This window comes from Notolepis coatsorum, assembly GCF_963971535.1.
Source record: "Notolepis coatsorum genome assembly, chromosome: 6".
Lineage (NCBI taxonomy): Eukaryota > Metazoa > Chordata > Actinopteri > Aulopiformes > Paralepididae > Notolepis > Notolepis coatsorum.
Window position 1 is genome coordinate 129826045 of NC_140170.1, and position 23213 is coordinate 129849257.

Consider the following 23213-nt stretch of genomic DNA (forward strand, 5'->3'; position numbering starts at 1 on the left):
TCTAACCATTTATAGCCAAATTTTTTTAGAACATAGCAGGCACATTGCAAGCATAGCAGGCATGTTGAAGATATGAATGTATAATATGTAGGCCTAAATTATATGTACAGGCTCTACTATAGGTTGTGTATCTTTCCCTTCTCCTGTCTTTCTTTTTCTTATCTCCACACAGAGTATAAATTGTAATGTATATGTATCAGACCAGGGTCAAATAGCAATTATTTTCATTTGTTCTAACCTGCTTGAAGTACCAGATGGGTGGGGTTCGCCACATAAGGACAATTCAGACCATGTCAAGTAAGTAGTATAGTGTACTACTGAATCGACTTTCAAATAGTTTAAACCTTCTGGGCACTCGTTGTATTGTCTTCAAACCCTGCTCCAAATGGGATAAAACAAAACACTAATAATGATTTGTAAATGTTGGACCCACGTCTGATCTTATCGTTATTATTATTTCAGAGACGTAATTTACAAGCAAAATGAGTGGTGAACTGTGGACAGGAAGAAAAATACCCCCTTCATAAAGTGAGATACAGCAGCAAGAAAAACACAGCTGTATTTATAGCCTAATCTTTGGGAGCCGATTGTTTTCAGCCACCATGGCACCACCAGGTGGTTCTGAACTATAGGAAGTGACTTATACTTTACGGTAGAAGGAGACTCATTCATGCAATCACATCGCCATTGCTCTTTCTTTTCCTTTCCTGGCAGTTACACAATGCAGCCGTACTGTGACCCAATATTCTACATAGTAATTCTTCCTGGTACCTAAACCCATAGCTGTTTAGTCAGTCATGGGGACCTATTCGGATTTGGCCTGTGATCAATGTGGGCCCCAACTAAAAGTTGGCTATGGGGAAGTGTGATTTATAATTTTTTATCAATTTGTATTTTGATAAGATATTGGATTAGGCAGAGTTGTCATTAAAGGCATCTCAACTATCAAGCCACTAGAATGTGAATTATATTTGAGGCTTGGTGAATAAAAGTGTAAAAAGTAGTTCATGATAGCAATTTCTGAAACTTCAGTTAATCCACTTAAAATCAACCACAGCTATTACTGATATGGGGATGTATGGAGGCAGACATTTATATTGATGTAATCTCAGTATAATTTTGCTTCTTGGTGAATGCCACATAAGCCCCTAGACTAGAGGGTTTTTAGGCAATTCTCCTTCACATCTCTTTGTGGATTATATTGTATTATATGTAATTGTTTTATGTGAAAATAAACAAAACAAAACAAACAGACCGCCGCGGTGCCGCATAGGAAGCTTCAGTGACTGGAGAGGTGCTCTACACGAAGGCTCCACACGTTATAAACAAACTCAACCACATTGTGGGCAGGGAGCCACTCCTTCTGAATGAATCACAGTTCCTTGCGGACCCTCAGCAAATCCCCCTAGCATTCAATAGCCCACTGGCTATCAAGAAACACACACGACCATTGTATACAAAGAGCTTTAGTATGACAATAAAAAATTATTCACTACTTTACAATGGTATTTCTTTCTTTATAATAGTGGTTGTCACAGAATACATTCTGGTAGCTTAAAGAAAATAAAACATGGTATGGTAATAATGATTTGAAAGGGTAGTCTGTACTTTCCAGATAAATGTTATGAAGTAGACTCAACCATGTGATGAAACACCAGGAAATGATTTCCTGACATCCCTCTTAAGAAAAGAGAGGAAAGTATAGGCACTCATGTGTTATTGTTGCAATATTAAATAGTTATTTAATTAAGACCCTTCAATTTAGGAGAGACTTCACATGTCTTGATCTACCTTAAAAGACACCATTGGTCTCAACTGTGTGTAGCACCCTGAATATTCGACTATTATTCAGAAGTGCTGACTTGGCCTTTGTGCACAAAGACATGTTAACCAGTTTCCCTTGATATTCTCCTGAACAATGACGCGAGTTTCTCCTTCTCTCACTGGCTGGAATATGGATTATAAACACTAAACTGAATCATATTCAATTCACCCAGTTCTTCCTGTGGGGCTAGTTGGCGGTGCCAGCAGGGGGCGGCGGTGACAGGCGGAGCGCACGAGAGAGGCATGGAGGAGAAGCAAGTCAACTGAAATGGAAGTGGAGAGAACCAGCCTCTTCGACGTTGGACGTGAACCTGAATGGTTGTGTCGTTGGAAGAGCCCCGTAGTGGAACACGCGGGTGAACGTATTGAACTTGAGTATATTACGGGGTATAGTGGAAATATAAGCGTAGTAGCGTGTTGAATATCCCCACGGAATAACCCTAGTGATACAGCGAGTTATCCTAGAAGAAAGCGGTATATCAAAGTGGCTAATGTTAACGTTATCCCCTCCAGCGAGGTGGCCCCGGCAAGCGTTGCCTGAAGAGAACTGGTGGTTAGAGGCACCATGCGTTGTTGCATGTTCGACTAGCAGGAGGGCTGTCTAGGACCCACAGAGTAGCTTCAGTTAAGGTAGCCACCAGATTACCACGCGCATCAACACAGCACCGGCAGTCAGCAGCTTGTCAGCACCGGCCGTCAGCAGCTTGTCAGCACCGGCCGTCAGCAGCCTAGCACGGGAGTTCGTCCCGTCCAGCAGAGGTCGCCATCACCCAGCACACGCCTCCAGCCCGCTACTGCCCCCCTGCCTAACACAGCTTGCTTGCTCCTGGGACGAGAGCGTTTGACGCCATCTTACCACCCGGACTAGTGGTGGTGCGGCGAGGCTGCCATCTTGGTTGAGTACACTGGCACTTCGGTGACCAGGATCCTATCGTACAGTACACAGTGTGTCGCGGCCTACGGGCGAAGCTAATGGTTGCTAACCACAGTGCATAGGGGTACCCCACAAACATTTCATGCCGGCATTAGTTAGGACTTCTGTTTGGTAAAGTGGGCCCACCTTTTCATTTTATTTAAGTGTAATAACGTGCATGTTTATCCATATTAAATTCCCATTCAGTGAACCCTTCTATTCCTCCCCCTTGTCCTCCCTTCTCCCCCCATATTTGGGAGTACTAGAACAGTATATGTAAACCCTTAGGGAAGGTATTAGTACTGTGTCTAGCCCAGACGTGGGCCGCACTTAGTCTGTTTACAACGAGAGCACTTGGTGCCTAGGGCGTAATCACATAAATATCAGACTGTAATTATTGTGTGACAATAACAATTGTGTAATAATAACAAACTGAATGGGAGCACGGTGTGTGTGTCTTTTACTGAGCCTAACCCTAACCCTTTTTGATGCGGGTAATATTATTATTATTTAACCCTTTCCCCTTCCAGTCATTAAGGTCTCTAGTGGTCATCGAGGGAGGGTACTGCTTGCGGGAGGAACTAGAGAATATCTAGACAGCGCCTCTATAACAGACGGTCCTGCACAGTAGCGCAGCGACCGGAACAGGAAGTTGAGATGCTACTTGTAAATACACCTGCAGTCGTCCGAGACTTGTTTGTATATTGTTTTCTTCTTTTATTAAACTGGATGGAACAAATGGAATATCGTTCTTATTTATATACAAACATCTGGATGTAGTCCAACGGATATGATCAGTGGACTGTGGATCAGAGGAGGACGACGAGGTGCGCAAACAGACCACGGAGAAAGTCGGATAGTCGATGGAGCCGTCGGCAAACAACACGGCACCTTGTCGACTTAAAGGACCAGGACACTGTTAACATCGACAATTGGTATGGATTTTTTTTTGCTTTCATTGGATTATAGTGGACTTTTATTATTAGTTCCAACGGAAGATGCCAAAAGGGATTATTTTTTTGGAGCTACAGCTGTAGTCTGAAGTAATTTTTATACATTGGAAGCAAGCTATTAATTATTCATCCAAATAACTGACAATGGTGCTTATAAATGCAGAGTGCCCTATTGAGGATTGTGACTATGTAGCTGAGCATGTAGCGGCGGCCGTGGTGGCGGCCATGTTAAGTGTACACGCCACTATACATGTCGCAGGCGCAGCCCCCTGGGCGCCGGGCGCAAATGCTAAAATGGAGAAGCTAAAGCGTCCCTCCATAGCACTGGCCGGAACGGGCGAGGCCTGGTCATACTTCGTAACCCGCTGGGGTGAGTATAAAACAGGCACCAAGCTGGTCGGGCCCGACATAGTTTCACAGCTACTGGAGTGCTGCGAGGAGGATCTGAAGAAGGACCTCACACGCGCGGCAGGCAGGAGCCTAGCGGGCAACGACGAGAAGGACGTCCTCGCTGCCATGAAGGCACTCGCCGTTCGCGCAGAGAACACCATGGTACTGTAGCTCGGGCAGCCCTGTCTAACATGCGGCAGGGTTATGAAGAGTCCATCCGGTCGTTCCACGCCCGCATCAAGGGGCAGGCGGACACGTGCAAGTACCAGATGAAATGCACTAGGACAGGGTGCGACCAAGTCAACGACTTCACGGAAGAGATCCTACGTGACGTGATTGCCCGTGGCATTGCAGATTCGGAAATACAGCTCGACCTGCTCGGTGAGAAGAACCAGAACATGCCACTAAAGGACATGATCGAGTATATCGAGGCTAAGGAGTCTGGAAAGCGCTCGGCATCGCGCCTGCTTGACCCTCAGAGCACGGACACGGTCAGCAGTTCGTACAGGCGGGTGAGACAACAGGACACCCGCGCCAGAGGAGGAGCCAGGCTAGAGAAACCAAAGGCCAAGCCCGAAGGGGTATGCATCCACTGCGGCGAGGTGGGCCACGGCAAAACACCCCAGTGGCACGCCAGACGTGCCGAGTGCCCAGCATACGGTAAAAAGTGTCGGAAGTGTGGCCGCCAGAATCACCTCGAGAGGGCCTGCCTGGGTGGCCGATCGACTAGGCCCCCACCCGGAGAGACTGACTGGACGTGTGACGAGCAGACAGCAGCATTCGTTGAGCTATGCACAATCAGCACAGATGGCGAGTTACGCACGCTTCCCCTCGCTCACCACCTGTGCGATGATATGTGCGACAAGTGGATGAAGCGTGCGTCCAGCCCGCAGCCATACGTCAACCTCACTCTCACCACCGAGCACGAGGATTACAAGGCTCTGGGTTTTGACCTCCTAAAACGCACCCGTGCAGTATCCCTGCCTGCTATGGCCGATACGGGATGCCAAAGCTGCCTGATCGGCATTAAAGTCGCTCAACAAATGGGCCTAAGCACAGAGGACCTCATCCCCGTATCCATGACCATGAAAGCTGCGAACAATAAGGGAATTCGGATCCTCGGAGCTGCGGTAGTCAGATTCGCCGGCAACAGTGGTGACGCTCGAAGGTTGGAGACACGCCAAATCGCGTATGTGACACCTCAGACCGCATATTTCTCTCCCGCGCAGCCTGCGTGGACCTGGGAATGATCTCCGCCCAGTTCCCAACACTCGGGGAGGTGAATCTGGCGACATCAGAAGTATGTGACTGCCCGCGGCGTGTGGAGCCGCCGACCAGGCCAACCACACTCCCCATGTTGGCGATCGAGGCTAACAGGAAGGCGTTACGGAGACACTTGTTAGAACTGTACGCTCAGAGCACATTTAACCGGACCGCTACTTCCAGGCGGTCCAGTGGCTGGACATATGCGGCCGGAATGGAATAGTCCTCAACCCGGAGAAGTTCATTTTTAGCGCACCCACGGTGGACTTCGCTGGCTTTACAATCACCATGACTGACGTGCGACCGTGCAGTCGCTACCTGGAGGCGATACACAACTTCCCACAACCACGTAATGTCACGGACATCAGGTCGTGGTTCGGGCTGGTCAACCAGGTGGCCTACGCCTTCAGTATGGCCAAGCGTATGCAGCCATTCCGGAAGCTCCTGAAGAGTGGAGAACGCTTCGAGTGGTCCGCGGAGTTGGAAGACATATTCCGTGAGTCAAAGGATGTGATCATCGAAGAAATTGAGCGTGGTGTCCGAATCTTTTACAAAACCAGGCCAACATGTATCGCCACGGACTGGTCAAAGGAGGGCATTGGATTCTGGTTATTCCAGAAACATTGCCGATGTATGCCAGTCAGACCCTTCTGCTGCACTGATGGGTGGAAGATAACCCTGGTTGGCAGCAGATTCACGCATGCGGCGGAGTCCAGGTACGCGCCCATAGAGGGCGAGGCTCTTGCGGTCACGGACGCATTGGACAAGGCACGCTACTTTGTGTTGGGATGCGATGACTTGATTGTAGCGGTAGACCATAAGCCGCTGCTGAGACTCCTTGCAGACAGGGCGCTCGATGACATCCCAAACCCCCGCCTACGGAACCTCAAGGAGTAGACCTTGCGTTATCGTTTCCGCATCGTGCATGTCCCGGGCATGAGGAACAAGGCGGCGGACACCATGTCACGTAGGCCGGTTGGCACCACACGGCCATCACTTATGGACCTTCCGGATGACAATGCCCACCTCCCACCCAGTACGCACACTGATGTACTGTCCTTCCTACGCCAGACCGAGCCAGGGAATGACGACGACACTGAGGAGGATGACCTGGCATGGTGTGCTGCGGGCCTTGAATCATTGCGGTCAGTGACATGGGATCGTGTCAGGGAGGCCACCAGCAGCGATGGTGAGATGCGCACCCTGGAGGAAATGGCGACGGACGGCATCCCCGACTCAAAATTCGAGATGCCGACGACGATCCGTGACTTCCACCAGTACCGTGAGAACATCACATCAACTGATGGGGTGGTCTTGTACAAGGACAGAGTAATTATACCACTCTCTCTCCGCAGAGAAGTGCTGAGCGCCCTACACGCTGCCCACCAGGGCGTATCGATGATGACCGCCCGCGCAGAATCCTCTGTGTTCTGGCCAGGCATGTCGGCTGACATCAGCGCCACTCGGAGGAACTGCGAGCACTGCCACCGGATGGCACCTTCACAGCCTGGAGCGCCGCCAACCCCGCCGATCCCAGTTGTTTACCCTTTTCAGGCGGTGTGTTCGGACTTCTTCATGCACAGGGGCGTGCACTACCTTGTGACGGTGGACCGGTACTCAAACTGGCCGATCATCTCGAAGGCGACGGGGGGCGCCGCCGGCCTCATAAATCGGTGTTTATTAGCAATTTCGTTTTGCAGTTGTCGCTTTCTGCCAATTTCATAAGAATAACTCCGATAAGTAAAAGAGCTAGAGAACAAGTCAGGTGAGTTAAGCGAAACTGTGAAGTTGAGGTTATAATAGAGCCTGTTTTGACATGAGCCTAGAGAGACTGACCACTCATACGTACGGGACGCCAGAAGAGCTCACATCGGATGGGGGCCCAGAGTTCACCTCCACCGAGACCAGGTAATTTCTATACAGATGGGGCGTACACCACCGCCTCTCATCTGTGGCCTTCCCCCACAGCAACTGCCGTGCTGAGATTGGGGTAAAGACAATGAAACGCCTTATCACTGACAACACCGGCCCAAAGGGGGAGCTTGACACAGATGCTGTGCAGAGAGCGATCCTGCAATATCGTAACACACCTGACCCTGACACGAAAATATCTCCGGCAATGTGTGTCTTCGGCCGCCCGATACGTGACTTCATCCCGGTTGTACCTGGGAAGTACAGACCACACGAGACCTGGCGTGAGACACTGACGGCAAGGGAGGAGGCTCTCCGCAAACGCCACATCCGCGCAGCGGATGCCTGGGCGGAGCACACAAAACACCTCCCGCCACTCATGGTAGGGGACATGGTCCATGTACAGAACCAGACAGGGCCCTACCCCAACAAATGGGACAGGACTGGCAGTGTTGTGGAGGTACGCCAGCATGACCAATACGTGGTCAAGATCGACGGCTCGGGCAGAGTCACACTTCGGAACAGGAGGTTCCTGCGCAGGTTCAGCCCTGTTCGCAACAACCTTCCACCTCCTCGATTAATTTACGATGACCTGGCGACCCGTGTCACCGTACCACCAGCACTCGTCTGCCTGACCCCAACTGCGACCTTGTGTCCCCCACATCGCCACCGGTACTCACGTTGGCGAGCCAACCCCGGCGTGGGACGCCGCCTGCTTCGCACACGGTCCTTCAGGCGTCACCACCGGCCCCTTTGGACCCGGGAGCCGATCCCCCACCGGGGCCCACTGTGTCGTCCCCTGCACCTAGGGCGGACTTACGCCGATCCACCAGGGCGACCAGGGTGCCTGCCTGGCACAGGGACTATTCCATGGGCTAGTCACATAATGGACACATGATTTATAGTCACATAGCCTGGGTGTGGGTTATACAAGTATTTGTCCACATTTTTGTGTGTTCGTTTTTTATTATTATTTCTCAGCCTTTACACAGTATGTTAAAGACTCTGGGGGAGATAGAGAATATCTAGACAGCGCCTCTATAACAGACGGTCCTGCACAGTAGCGCAGCGACCGGAACAGGAAGTTGAGACGCTACTTGTAAATACACCTGCAGTCGTCCGAGACTTGTTTGTATATTGTTTTCTTCTTTTATTAAACTGGATGGAACAAATGGAATATCGTTCTTATTTAGGAACGAATCTATTTATTCATCTATCAGTCACTAGGTGTGGGAGGGCTAACGGAGGTATTGGGGGAAGTGAGAGCAGGTTGGGGAGTACTGCTGACCGCCCCGGAAGGGCGAGGAAGACCAGAGTACCAGACCAGGTTGGTAAATCCCGGGCCCCATCCACTCCCACTGCCGGCCTCCAGTTTGACGCTCCAGGCCCAAAGACGAGGGTGCAGTCAGACGGAGCTCTACTGTGTCCCGCTACCCAGTGACTGTGCACACCCGTTCCCACGAAGCAGGGATAATCCACCCTGCTACATGTGTAATAAAACTGTAACATAATGGAGCCACTAATTGGCATCTCAAACATCTAATAGAAATGCTGTTCTGATATCACTTCTAACTAAGTCACTATCACGATCAAAGTGGTTGATGGACATTGGTCTGTGATACTAGCAAGGTCAGTGGGTGTCATACATGCAAGTATAACCTCCCCTCCCTCCACGTTAGCCACTGTATGATGTAACCATACCAGGAGCTGGGGAATTGCTCCAAAAATATTAAATAAAATAAAGTAGAATAAACAGGAGTGGTTGTGAGCAACTAAGACCCCAATTTAATCGACCAGCAGTAACCCCCACTGTATTTCCCCTTGTAGTTGACCAGTAGCCTCTTTCTCTCTGTCTTTGTAGACTACAAATCCCAGAATGAGGCTGGTTGAAAGTCGTCATCAACAGTGGACTGACACAATGACGCAGCGCATGCTCGCCAGTCAGTGAAGAAGTTTGAAAACAAACGTGAAACTTTCTGTGTTTATTAGCAATTTCGTTTTGCAGTTGTCTCTTTCTGCCAATTTCATAAGAATAACTCCGATAAGTAAAAGAGCTAGAGAACAAGTCAGGTGAGTTAAGCGAAACTGTGAAGTTGAGGTTATAATAGAGCCTGTTTTGACATGAGCCTAGAGAGACTGACCACTCATACGTACGGGACGCCAGAAGAGCTCACATCGGACGGGGGCCCAGAGTTCACCTCCACCGAGACCAGGTAATTTCTATACAGATGGGGCGTACACCACCGCCTCTCATCTGTGGCCTTCCCCCACAGCAACTGCCGCGCTGAGATTGGGGTAAAGACAATGAAACGCCTTATCACTGACAACACCGGCCCAAAGGGGGAGCTTGACACAGATGCTGTGCAGAGAGCGATCCTGCAATATCGTAACACACCTGACCCTGACACGAAAATATCTCCGGCAATGTGTGTCTTCGGCCGCCCGATACGTGACTTCATCCCGGTTGTACCTGGGAAGTACAGACCACACGAGACCTGGCGTGAGACACTGACGGCAAGGGAGGAGGCTCTCCGCAAACGCCACATCCGCACAGCGGATGCCTGGGCGGAGCACACAAAACGCCTCCCGCCACTCATGGTAGGGGACATGGTCCGTGTACAGAACCAGACAGGGCCCTACCCCAACAAATGGGACAGGACTGGCAGTGTTGTGGAGGTACGCCAGCATGACCAATACGTGGTCAAGATCGACGGCTCGGGCAGAGTCACACTTCGGAACAGGAGGTTCCTGCGCAGGTTCAGCCCTGTTCGCAACAACCTTCCACCTCCTCGATCAATTTACGATGACCTGGCGACCCGTGTCACCGTACCACAGCACTCGTTGTCACACCATGTCTGCCTGACCCCAACTGCGACCTTGTGTCCCCCACATCGCCACCGGTACTCATGTTGGCGAGCCAACCCCGGCGTGGGACGCCGCCTGCTTCGCACACGGTCCTTCAGGCGTCACCACCGGCCCCTTTGGACCCGGGAGCCGATCCCCCACCGGGGCCCACTGTGTCGTCCCCTGCACCTAGGGCGGATTTACGCCGATCCACCAGGGCGACCAGGGTGCCTGCCTGGCACAGGGACTATTCCATGGGCTAGTCACATAATGGACACATGATTTATAGTCACATAGCCTGGGTGTGGGTTATACAGGTATTTGTCCAAATTTTTGTGTGTTCGTTTATTATTATTTCTCAGCCTTTACACAGTATGTTAAAGACTCTGGGGGAGATAGAGAATATCTAGACAGCTGAAAAAATTTACAATTCCCGCACTCACTTTTTCTCTGCTTTTATTGTCAACGTTTCGGCTATTCAGCCTTCATCAGGACAGTGGCAATTCCCAGCACAACAATATTTTTTGAGAGAGTGCATGTTGATTTTTCACTATAAATATCTAGACAGCGCCTCTATAACAGACGGTCCTGCACAGTAGCGCAGCGACCGGAACAGGAAGTTGAGACGCTACTTGTAAATACACCTGCAGTCGTCCGAGACTTGTTTGTATATTGTTTTCTTCTTTTATTAAACTGGATGGAACAAATGGAATATCGTTCTTATTTAGGAACGAATCTATTTATTCATCTATCAGTCACTAGGTGTGGGAGGGCTAACGGAGGTATTGGGGGAAGTAAGAGCAGGTTGGGGAGTACTGCTGACCGCCCCGGAAGGGCGAGGAAGACCAGAGTACCAGACCAGGTTGGTAAATCCCGGGCCCCATCCACTCCCACTGCCGGCCTCCAGTTTGACGCTCCAGGCCCAAAGACGAGGGTGCAGTCAGACGGAGCTCTACTGTGTCCCGCTACCCAGTGACTGTGCACACCCGTTCCCACGAAGCAGGGATAATCCACCCTGCTACATGTGTAATAAAACTGTAACATAATGGAGCCACTAGTTGGCATCTCAAACATCTAATAGAAATGCTGTTCTGATATCACTTCTAACTAAGTCACTATCACGATCAAAGTGGTTGATGGACATTGGTCTGTGATACTAGCAAGGTCAGTGGGTGTCATACATGCAAGTATAACCTCCCCTCCCTCCACGTTAGCCACTGTATGATGTAACCATACCAGGAGCTGGGGAATTGCTCCAAAAAATATTAAATAAAATAAAGTAGAATAAACAGGAGTGGTTGTGAGCAACTAAGACCTCAATTTAATCGACCAGCAGTAACCCCCACTGTATTTCCCCTTGTAGTTGACCAGTAGCCTCTTTCTCTCTGTCTTTGTAGACTACAAATCCCAGAATGAGGCTGGTTGAAAGTCGTCATCAACAGTGGACTGACACAATGACGCAGCGCATGCTCGCCAGTCAGTGAAGAAGTTTGAAAACAAACGTGAAACTTTCGGTGTTTATTAGCAATTTCGTTTTGCAGTTGTCTCTTTCTGCCAACTTCATAAGAATAACTCCGATAAGTAAAAGAGCTAGAGAACAAGTCAGGTGAGTTAAGCGAAACTGTGAAGTTGAGGTTATAATAGAGCCTGTTTTGACATGAGCCTAGAGAGACTGACCACTCATACGCGTCACGCTGTCCCCCTTAACATCCTGCAGGACCTTCTAAGTTCTAATGCACACGTTTCTGATCATAATGTGCATTTATACAATTAACACGCATAAAGTGCGAATGGACGAATTAACTACTTGACTCATTTTGATTGAAATACGCCACTCGAGGCAAGCTAGCTAACTTAGCTAACTAACGCTAACGTTAGCGGGTTACTAGTAATACGCTTAGCTACTGTAGCCAAGATCACCTGGACAAGTCGTGGATTATCATCAAAAGGTAGCTATGGGGAGAGTGTTACATAATATCCATAAAGGGTCAGAAACGTCATGGGAGATTTGCTCAGAAGAATACTGTCAAGTGTTTCACGTTTAACTTACATTGGCTGCAGGCAACTGTATTCGAACTCTACTAACTCCACATTGATATATCACAGTCATTCCACTGTAGTCATGTACGTTGTACTAGTTATATGTCATGAACTTGTCACGGGGAAATTAATGGGATGAACGTTAGCTAACGTGAACATGACTATGAAGCTCACCAGGGGACCAGCCACCAGCCAAACGTTACGACCACCTGTTCCATTCTGCCTCTGACTGGATTCCAAACGGCAAAGACCCCATTGTTCACCAAACACAGTCGGCCCTATTCAGGGCTCGACGTTAGCACTAGCCACCTGCCAAAGGGTGACATTGGCTGTGTGGCTAATATAGCTAAGATCTGATATCTCTTATTTAGTCAGGCTGCCTATATATCTTGAATCCGTTTGAATTGTCTAAAGTGGTGTTGGTGACATCACGAATCTCTCTCTCCTCTTTTCCCTCCCTTACTATTGTGTAATTTATTTAGGAAATTTTGGTTTTGCATGTATCTGCTACACATATACAATACTATCCTCTTTGATGACATAATGATTATCCTCCTTTAGCTCAGCTAGCAGTTTTCCTGCTAGGTGTTTCAGTGTCTGCAAATGATTTTAACCCAATTTATTTTGCTTCTGTTTTTGCAGAATCGCTTCCCAATGTGCTTATCTCTGACAGTGTCTTGATAATAGTCTTACATAGTTTTCATACTAATGTCACGCCTCTCCTCTTCTCTATTCCTCTCCTCTCTTCTCTTCTCCTCTCTATTCCTCTATATTCTCCTCTTTTCTCCTTTCCTCTTCTCCCAGGTAGTGATGGCCTCCTCTGCAGCACCTGGAGCAGTGGACGTGTCGGTGCCTGTAGACACCAAGGCAGAGCTTGCCTCTCTCCTAGACCGATGGGAACGGGAACAGCAGGGCACCACAGAGGAGCTGGTCTCAATCCTCACCAAGTCAGTATTTGTGTCTGTGTTTATTTCACCTTTTATATAGAGAAAATAGTTGATCCATTTTGTCGGATAGAAATTCGCTCTTTTGTACCACACTGGCCCCCACAAATGCAGAGAGATGCAACATTTCTGAGTGTACACACATGTACAGGACAAGTACGCACTTTTCCAAAACTCTCAATCTCTTTCACACACATACACACAAACGCACACCAATATGTGACATGATATTGCTCCTCCATTTCTGCATTGTTTTCTATATTCTATAAATTTCCCACGGGATAATAAAAGTATTTCTATTCTATTCTATTCATATTCCCCGTATGTGTTCTTGGGATAAATCAAGGGATTTTAAGTTTGGACTAAAGTAGTTGTGTGTGTAAACTGAGCTAGCATAATTATTTCCTGTGATGTGATGAAGACGATGACTGTGTGTGTATGTGTGCGTGTGTTTTTTTTGTGTAGAATCTCAGAGCTGATTGAGCGTGAAACAGAGGAGTACCACAAAGCAGACCCTGATCCATTTGATGATCGCCACCCTGGTAAAAAGATACACTGTTCACTTTCATTGGGTGCGTTTGTATGGGCATATTGGTAATTGAGATATGCAAATCCATATCGACACTAACTGGGATATTTGCTTGTAATCCAGAATATTTGTATGCATGTAAATGTACTGATTGATTGATTTTACTCACTAACTCACTGATGGATTGATGGATTGATTCACTCACTCACTCACTCACTCACTCACTCACTCACTCACCCACTCACCCACTCATTGATTGATAGAGTAACTCACTTGTTTACACACTGACTGACTGATTTATAATTTATTCTGGCCTTCATTCAATCATTCACAAACAATGTTGCATATTTCAACATGTCTTTCAAACAAATATTGAATTGGAACAAAACATGGAACACGGTTTTGACACACCACCGGCTGATGCATTCATCTGCTATGAAGTAAATAAGTCATACTCATTATTGTTGATTTATCTGTGTCTCTGTTTCTGATAATGATTTATCAGTAAAATGCCACACTATATCATCAGACCGGCACATTCAATGCTTTGGATACGCCTGTTTTTGGTGGGAAACACAGAGATTGCTCTTGTATTTGACCTATGTTAAAAACTGTTGGCAGAGCGCTTACATTGTTTGAAATGTTTGTTTTCTGAGTGCATAAAGTTAAGTCAATCAATTACTGTCCAACACTGGCCACCACTGAGCGTCCGCACTTTTGTAAAGTTCTTCAGCATTTGATCCATTTTCAGGAAGGCCTCTTCAGCCTCTTCAGTCTCTCTGGTTCCTCCCTGTTCAACTGCAGGATAGTTCCCTACTTGGACATTAATATTACACGTATGCATCATCCCTGGTGGTGACCTAGAACTGAGGGGAAATGACTTGATTTCTGGGACGAATCTTCGGCATGATTTTTGATGAATTTCTTTGTCCTAAGGTTGTAGTTTGTGAACAAATGCTGCCTAACCCCAAAAAGAGGCCTGGCGATTGCAGATCAGTGAGGATGATGTGATGCTGGTCTGATGTGTTGGCCCATATATAAAGAATGCTTGATATATCTATCTGATCTTTAAAAATATCTGGTTAATTAATATGTTTATTGTGAGGTTTATCCAGGACATAAAGACACTAAAGTTGAACTGACATTAGTTACCTCTTAATCTTGGTACCTGCTGTTGACTTGTCTTTATATCATGCTATATTTTCTACATGGCCAGGACGAGTGGACCCTGACTGCATGCTGGGGCAAATTCTGAAGTTGCTCTTCAGGAACGATGACTTCACTAACGCGGTGAGCTGGGTTTTCTATACTGTAGGTAGTTTTCAACTTGACAACGATAATAAACCTTGCATTCTCAAATGGAGTGCAGCTGATCTCCAGTCAGCTTTCACTACCGTGCAGATGTTTCATGCTTCGTGACTTGCTGTTATGGATGTACAGGAAAGGAGTGCTTTTGGTTGGCAGCTGTTTAAGACAAAAAAAAACCCATAAGAACACGAAATGAAGTCAACTGTAGTTGTCGCTTTTTTAGTTTAGTTTATTTGACAATTATAAAAAATAAATTGCGTGTTAACAAGTCATGCATCCTAAAATTATCAAGGATAGCACAGAAAAGTCACAGACTTATTTCCATTGTGGTCCTTGGTCTCAGCAGCACATGGTATTTACATTAATGTATTACACATATTATCATCAGCCAACAGTATATTGCTCAAAACTATGATTAAAAAGTAAAATACAACATTATTAATAAAATATGTACAAAATGTACAGGCACAATAAAACTAATACATTAAAACGGGGACCTTCCTTAGTTACTCTGGGACATTTTCTAGGAGCCATTTCCTAACATTCACCTTGAAACTATACAGGTTCAAGATCTGTTTGGTGGTCAAAGGCAACTCATTCCACTCCTGTGCTCCTGTGTGAGAAAATGAGCGCTGTTCCCTGGTATCGCAGCAAACATTCCACTGTCCTGTATCATAACATGCACTATCGGAGTCTTGGACTAGAGCAGTTTGCCTTGCTCAATGCCTTGCTCGGGTACAGTTTCTTGCTCAAGTATAACTGATGTACAGTAGTTGTTGAGGGAGGTAAGAGCACTTCCCATACTTATTCAGCAGGTTCAAGTATTTTTACCGTTGACACTGGTTATAATAATACTATCTTGGATCACACACAGATATGTGATGTCTTGTATCTGTTGTTGAACAGCTATGTGATGTCTCGTATTTGTTGTTGTTGAACAGCTATGTGATGTCTTGTATCTGTTCTAGTTGTTGAACAGCTATGTGATGTCTTGTATCTGTTCTAGTTGTTGAACAGCTATGTGATGACCAGCCGAGAGTTGAGTCTCAACACGGCAGCCTGTCGTCTGCTGCAGAACATCACGCCTGGTCTGGAGAGCGCTCTGGTCTTCCAGGAGACGGTATGCAATAACACAGCCTTTTTATTTTATTTAGATTTTTTATTCAACCTCTGTGTGTGTGTGGCTTTGGCTATGTGTGTGCGTGTCTTCTAATATGTGGAATTTGCTTCTGAATGTCTCCAGAACTGGTTTCTTCCCTTTTTTAATACATTTATTTACTAATGCTAAGTAAAGTCTTTGACTGCATTTATTTTTGACATATCATCTCTGTTATGTCTGTGTGCTCCAGGAGGGTCTGGTTGAAAAGCTATTCAGCTGGGCCAAGGAAGCAAGGATGGTGTGGCCGCTATGTGTCTATGCCACCAGCCTATTGGCTAGAGCCATGGCCAACCAGGAAATAGCTGCCAACTACCGGACGGAGAATTCCTTATTGGTGGGTTACACACATTACTGATGACGCACTCACAGATGGGCACATGCATGCTCACTCAGGTACACTCACACAGAGAAACACACATAGTCTGTGGGCATGGACCGCTGCCAATAGTTGGAGAACTAACGGCTGTTAGGACTCTCTGACTCTGGTGCAATGTACTACTACTATGTAGGGGTGCACCGATATATCGGTCGGGTATCGGTATCGGCCGATAAGTGCCTTGTTGACTGCTATCGGCCGATAAGCTCAAATGTGCCGATAGCAGTCGCCGATAAATACCCATCAATTTGTGTAGCGTCAAAAGGCAAAAAAAAAAAGTTCACTCGCGACCTACCTGCACAACGCCCGCCGTCCCCCACACACACACAAGCTACTGCATCAAAGTAACTACTTATGATTAACAAGGCATTCGTTTTGTGGCATTAGCGTTATATAGTTAGTGTTACACGGACAATAACATCAGCATATTATTATTACCCATAGCAGCAAGGCATTACTCCGAGTCCGTTCATTAGCTACCGGGAGATGCAAGACTAACGTTACTGGTGAAAATGTGATTTGCGTTGGAATACTCCTTTGTCAACTTGCTGTACTTTGCTTGCAGGTATGCAGCCATTATTGCTGCATTATGAATAGCCCCAACTTTAGCCAAGGTAACGTTATGGCTAAACCTTTAACAATAGTTAACGCTAGCTTTCGGTTAGCTGTTCAATGCTATTAATAACACAACTCCCCGTCAACACCCTCTCTCGGGAAGATGGCATTTAAGAAAGTATCTGCTGTTAAAATGAAGTGTTACACGTTCAATAACAAGCATATTATTTACCCGAAGATAGCAGTAAACAAGGCATTACTCCGTTAGTCCGTTCATAGCTCGGTTCCATTCCGTTGCTCATTCCGTACCCAACTACACATTCTGCAATCTGTTAATAAAGTTTTCAACCAGACAAATGTATAGAAAGGCTTTGTTTTATTATAACATTTGTTGCAGTAAAATCATTATGTCTCATTTGGTCATGCGTGGAGCGCCGGTCGGCGGGCCGGGCAGCTAACGTAGCTACGTTAAGTGTGTTCTGCTCTCGCAAACAGAACAATGGCGGCATGCCCGGAAGTAGAAAAATGTATAAACGCTTGCCGATTGGTGGTAAGGACAGCAGGAGGTGGGTGCTAGCGGTGTGGCGTAATTGGCCGAATCGACTGTCAATCAAAATGGTTCCATTGCATTGGTTGAAAGCTCTGGTTGAGAGAATAGTATCCCGCTGCAGGCCGCAAGAATGGTTCCATAATGGTCTGCAAGGGCCTTGAAATAAAGCCCGAGCCCTACCCGAGCCCTTGAACTTCAGGCCCTGCCCGAAAATAAGCCCGACTATAAATAATATTTTAGGCCCTAGCCCGCCTGAAAACCTGATTTTTTTTTAATTATTATTAATTATTAATATTTTTTTTTTGTATTTGTTTTAAATATTCGAAACACGGTTTTATATGAACTTAATAAATAAACAAAAACGAAAATGTTCAATAGGTCTACCTAAATAACAGATAGTGAAAACGAAAGAAACATTAATATATATATTATAACATATAGCCAAAAATTATTTTATTTTTTTGTTTTAAATATTCTAAACACTGTTTATATATTAACTTAATAAATAAACAAAAACGAAAATGTCCAATAGGTCTAACTAAATAACACATATCATGCTGAAAATTAACAACCATTATATAGCCTTTTTTCGCAAATTCTATTTCCCAGCGCGAGCCAGCCTCGTAAAACTCGTAATTTGAAGGCTATATGGAATCTTCTTTGACACACACAGTCACACACACGACACAATAGCCTACTCAGTCACTACAAACAAACAGAAATCAGAAATCAGATTTCGAGCAGAGCAATATTTATATATGAAAGCACAACAGAACAGGGAAGCGTGACCACACACCAGCAAATACTAATAAATCAGAAAATAATAACTTATAAATCAGAAAATAATAATACAATATTTGGCTTATGGCATTGGCCTACCGCTTTGAACAAAGTCCACTCCAGATGTCCAAAATCGAATAACAATGAACTTTAACGTATAGGCTAATAATAAATTATAATCGACCTTTCAGGGCATAATGCCTATTTGGCCAACCTTGCCTCTCTCTCTTGAACTATTTACATTATTAATTTAATTCCTTTAGAATTTAAATGCGTCGTGGAGGAGAAGAATAGAGTCCACCGTAGATGGCTTCAGCGTGGTTCTCCTTTTATCCACTACTCTCCCCGCGACACTGAAATTTCTCTCGCTGCTGCTGCTACTTGCGGGGATGCTGAACACAGAGCGTGCGAGTCTGGCAAGCAAGGGTAACGAGGCCTCGTGGGATTTCCACCATCCCAGAACATCTCTGTCATTTGCTTCCATAGCATCACTGACAAGGAGGTACTTCTCCACTTCATCCACAGTGTCTTCAGTGGAGGACACGTTCTCCCACTCACACTCCACCACGCTCCCTCTCCTCTTGGCCAGGGGCTCACCCTCTGCAACAGGTGGATCAGCTGGTTCTTGGCGAATAGGGGGCATAGCTGAGAAGCTGGCTACCTGGGTCCTTGCTTCAAGGTGGACACGTTCTCTGTCGGCTGCGGGCATCATTCGCAGCTGGCTGAACTTGGGCCATAAAAACATGGCAAGCTTGTGGAGCGGCTGGATCGCTATTTTCTTCTTAATCCATTCCAGGTGTCTGCTGCGGATAACCAACTGGTGTGGGGTGTCTGTGGTGACAGGTTGGCAGTGTCGTTTAAGCCTCTCGTGCCACAGCATGACCAGGTTGAGTGTAGGATACTGGTCGCCCGCAAGCTCCTTCTGCGCAAGATAGAAGGGACGAAGGAATTCTACCAGGAATCCCAGGACGTCTGGCGATACGTCATCAATCCGGCGGCTTTCCCCGCGGAGAGCAAGCTTCTCCCTCAGTTCCACGTAGACAGCCTTGACGGATTCTAACGTGAGAAAAACACTGCTGAACCTAGTCTCTCCCATCTGCTTCACTGTTGTTTTCAGCTGGCAGGCAAGTCCCGACTTTTTTGTGTATTTAACAAGAGCCTTAGCTGCCAGCAATGTCTCTCCTATTTCTGGGGCAGTTTCGCTGAGCTCAGTGTGATCCAGGGCGTGTTTGAGCACAGTGTTATAGATGTGATCTTGGCAGTCGAGACGGTGGTACGGCCTGAGCGCAGACATGATGTTTGATCCCTGATCAGTGACCCAAACCACCTTGTTGAAAACAGTAGCATCAAATCCGAGCACTGACACCAGCTGTTTCTGTAGCTCTCTCCTTATATTTTCGCCCGTGTGGGCTTCATCGGGGGGAAACGCCGCAGTCGCCAGTACACGGCTCTTCAGTTGGAAATCAGGTGTCACATAGTGACATGTTATAGACATATAACTGACCTGGGGGAGAGGGATAATAATAATAATAATAACTTTATTTGTATATCACTTTTCATACAGATGTTGCAGTTCAAAGTGCTTAAAACACTGTTTATATATTCCGTTCCGTTTTTGGTTAATTAAATTGATTTAAATTTGTTTATTACTATTATTGCTGTGAATTGTGTTGTGTGTGTGACATGTATACTACTGACCTTGCGGTAATCATCGGTCCACATGTCGGTGGTCATCCCCACATTTACATTGGACATTATGTCTGATATTTCCTTGACAAGCTCATCTTTTTTTGTGGCTGCAATATCAAGACATTTTCTCGATATAGTGGTAGGATGCGGCAGCACGTCTTTAGCTGGGAGACGGCCATATGTAGCTCCAACATTTATGAGCTCTTGCACCAGAGACACAAAGCCCTCTCCGGCAACTGATTGAAAGGGCCTGATATCCCGACAACAGAACTGAACACATTTATCCAATACTGCAGATTTTACTTTTGTTGGCACTGGTGCTGGAAGGAAGGCTGTCAGTGGCAACTGTTGTGACTGACTAGCATTCAAACGACCGCAGCCACCGCGTTCAACGTGTCGCAAGAGGGAGGACGTGCCAGTCTTTTTGCTGTCGTATTTTAAAATTGCGCTGCACTCTCTACACTGCACACTTCCAATAGGCTCCTTAGTTGTACTACTTACAATCAGGTCGAAGTGCTTCCACAAACTAGACTTCCCAGTCACATTAGCAACTTTTAGAAGCTCCCCCTTAGCTAGTTTCTGCTTCAATTCTTCCATGGCTACCGTCCTTCAGCAGCCAGCACAAGAGCACATGTTCTACTCTCGAGTTTATTATTAAATCGTCACCGCGCAAAATCGAAACTGAAACAAAACAAAAAAAAAAGGAGGGGCTGCCCGGGCCCGGCCGAGTCCGAATTATTTATTTAAAAAAAAGCCCTACCCAGCCCGAACCCACCGGGCCCGGTCGGGCTTGGGCAAGGTTGCAGTCCACTAGTTCCATTGCATTGGTTGAAAGCTCTGGTTGAGAAAATAGTATCCCTCTGCAGGCCGCAAGACGATACTGGGAGAGCGATAGTGATACCATAAACATATTTCTTGATGTTTCCTTTTTTTAAGTAAGTAAAGAGGCCTACAAATACAAACATACACATACAAATATACAGTAGTTTCATTAAAAAAAAATTTAAAATTTAAAATAAATAAATTTTATTTTTATTTTTTTTACAAATACTTATATACAAATATACAAATATCGGTATCGGTATCGGCCGATAGTGTTAGTTGAACAATCGGTATCGGCGGCCAATTTTCACATCGGTGCATCCCTACTACTATGTAGACTATTATCGAGTATACATTGTCTACAGTGTTTGTTATTATGTGACAGTGCTACATGTTTGTTATAGGTGACGGTGCATATGTTTATTATAGGTGACAGTGCTTATGTTTATTATAGGTGACAGTGCTTATGTTTATAGGTGACAGTGCATATGTGTATTATAGGTGACAGTGCATGCATATGTTTGTTATAGGTGACAGTGCATATGTTTATTTTTCTTTTTGAATTTTTGAATTTTTTCCAGGGACAATGGCCACTGAAATAACCTTTTTTATTTTTATTTTTAATTTTTTACAATCATTTTCCAACATTGAACAGGAATATGGAGTGTTCATTGGTTCTCTTCCTTTGTCCCAAGTTTTCTTTTGGGTTGGGAAGAAGAGGGGTGAAAAAAAGAATTTGAAATACATTACCATAGTACAAATATAAAATAAAAAATAAAAAAAGTGGTATTAAATAAATAAACATAAATAAAAACAAGATAAAATGAAATAAAGTGGGCATGCTAGCGTCTGTACAGAGGTGAGGCTCTCATCTCCTGTTTCACAATGATGAGTGTATAGTTCTTAGGTATTCACACATTAAGTACATTTCTCCTCTTATCCCCTTAACCTTTCAGCTAAAGTCTGACCTTTCATGTTTGACATTTTCTGTCCATTTCGTCCAAATCTGGTTGAATTAATCCAGGGGTTGTTTTTCTTTATCATATTGTCTATTAATCCACTGTCTGCTGCTATAGCTGGTAGTGGAACCCCTTCCACTATTTCACATTCAATTTCTTTCCATCTTGCTGAAAATGATGGAGCACACCAGCATACTATTGGCCTCAGTTGGGCTGCATAAAAATAGTCCCGTAGGCATGGTAGACTTACCTGGAAAGAATACAACATATCCATCGGATGGTCACTCTTACTTTCTTCATCGGCGCTGTCCAATATCTTATAAGTTCCCTTGTGTGCTTCTGACTCTGCAGTGTTCATTGGTTGAGAGGGGGCAGTGTCGTCTGTTACTTTCTTATTGTTCTTGATGTAGTCAGAGGATGTGTGATGGGGAACAACGTCGAGGGTAGATTCTTCACACTGAAGCGACTCATCCTCATCAAATTCATTATTAGAAACGCTGTCTTCTTGAGGCACAGTCAGAACTGCATTTTGGGTCAACAGGCTGTTATCTTTGGCACTTTCCGTTTTATCAATGATTACATCAGACTTTAAGATGCCATTATTTATCAACCACTCACTGGAGGGGACAAATGCGATTGAGTCGTCATCCTCTTCATCCTCCTCATCGTCGTCCTCTGGTTCATTCTGAGGAACTCTCCGGAATGGACCCAGCAGGCCACATTTCATCAACCACTCCCTGGAGGGAACATACCGTACTTTTCGGACTATAAGCCGCGGCTTTTTCCCCCATTTTTCAACCCTGCGGCTTATATAACGGTGCGGCTTATATGTGACTCGACGTGACCAAACCCGAAAATGTAAAAATCTAAATATAGCTTTTTTGACTGCATTGAAATGTTATTTATCTATTCCCTTATTTCCTAAACTTAATACAACTTGTAAATGAGTTAATTCTTGTTATTTGTCCGACAGTATTGTGTCCCAATGCTAATTACATATGGTAATTAAACATTAAAACACCTGCGGCTTATAGTCCAGTGCGGCTTATATATGTACACATCATTCAATTTAGCTGCTGCGGCTTATAGTCAGGTGCGGCTTATAGTGCGAAAAGTACGGTAAATGGCAATCGAATCGTCATCCTCTTCTTCATTATCCTCACCATCGTCGTTCCCTTCATTCTGAGGAACTCTCTGGGAAGGATCCAGCAGGCCACTCTCCAACACATCCACTCCCTGGAGGGGACATAAATGGCGATCGAATCGTCGTCCTCTTCTTCATCGACGTCATCATTGCCTCTGGACTCCGACCCCAACTTTGGCTTAAGGGGGAGTATTTTGTACTCACTCCTTGGAGCTCTGTCTTTCTTTCGTGAGGAAAGCCAGAAAACGTCCTATACTTTA

General features: G+C 45.8%; 1 protein-coding gene across 1 annotated transcript in view; it reads left to right on the top strand.

Moving 5' to 3' along the window:
• The first annotated feature begins 11578 nt into the window (after positions 1-11578).
• The window catches only part of LOC311229665 (DDB1- and CUL4-associated factor 1-like), a 91279-nt gene continuing 79644 nt past the window's right edge, over positions 11579-23213 (top strand). Inside the window, exons 1-6 of the mRNA XM_084315740.1 lie at positions 11579-11704; positions 12943-13085; positions 13548-13624; positions 14828-14901; positions 15926-16039; positions 16269-16412. Of these exons, the coding sequence (XP_084171866.1) occupies positions 12949-13085; positions 13548-13624; positions 14828-14901; positions 15926-16039; positions 16269-16412 (546 nt within the window). The 5' untranslated portion in view covers positions 11579-11704; positions 12943-12948. The remainder of the gene's footprint in view (positions 11705-12942; positions 13086-13547; positions 13625-14827; positions 14902-15925; positions 16040-16268; positions 16413-23213) is intronic.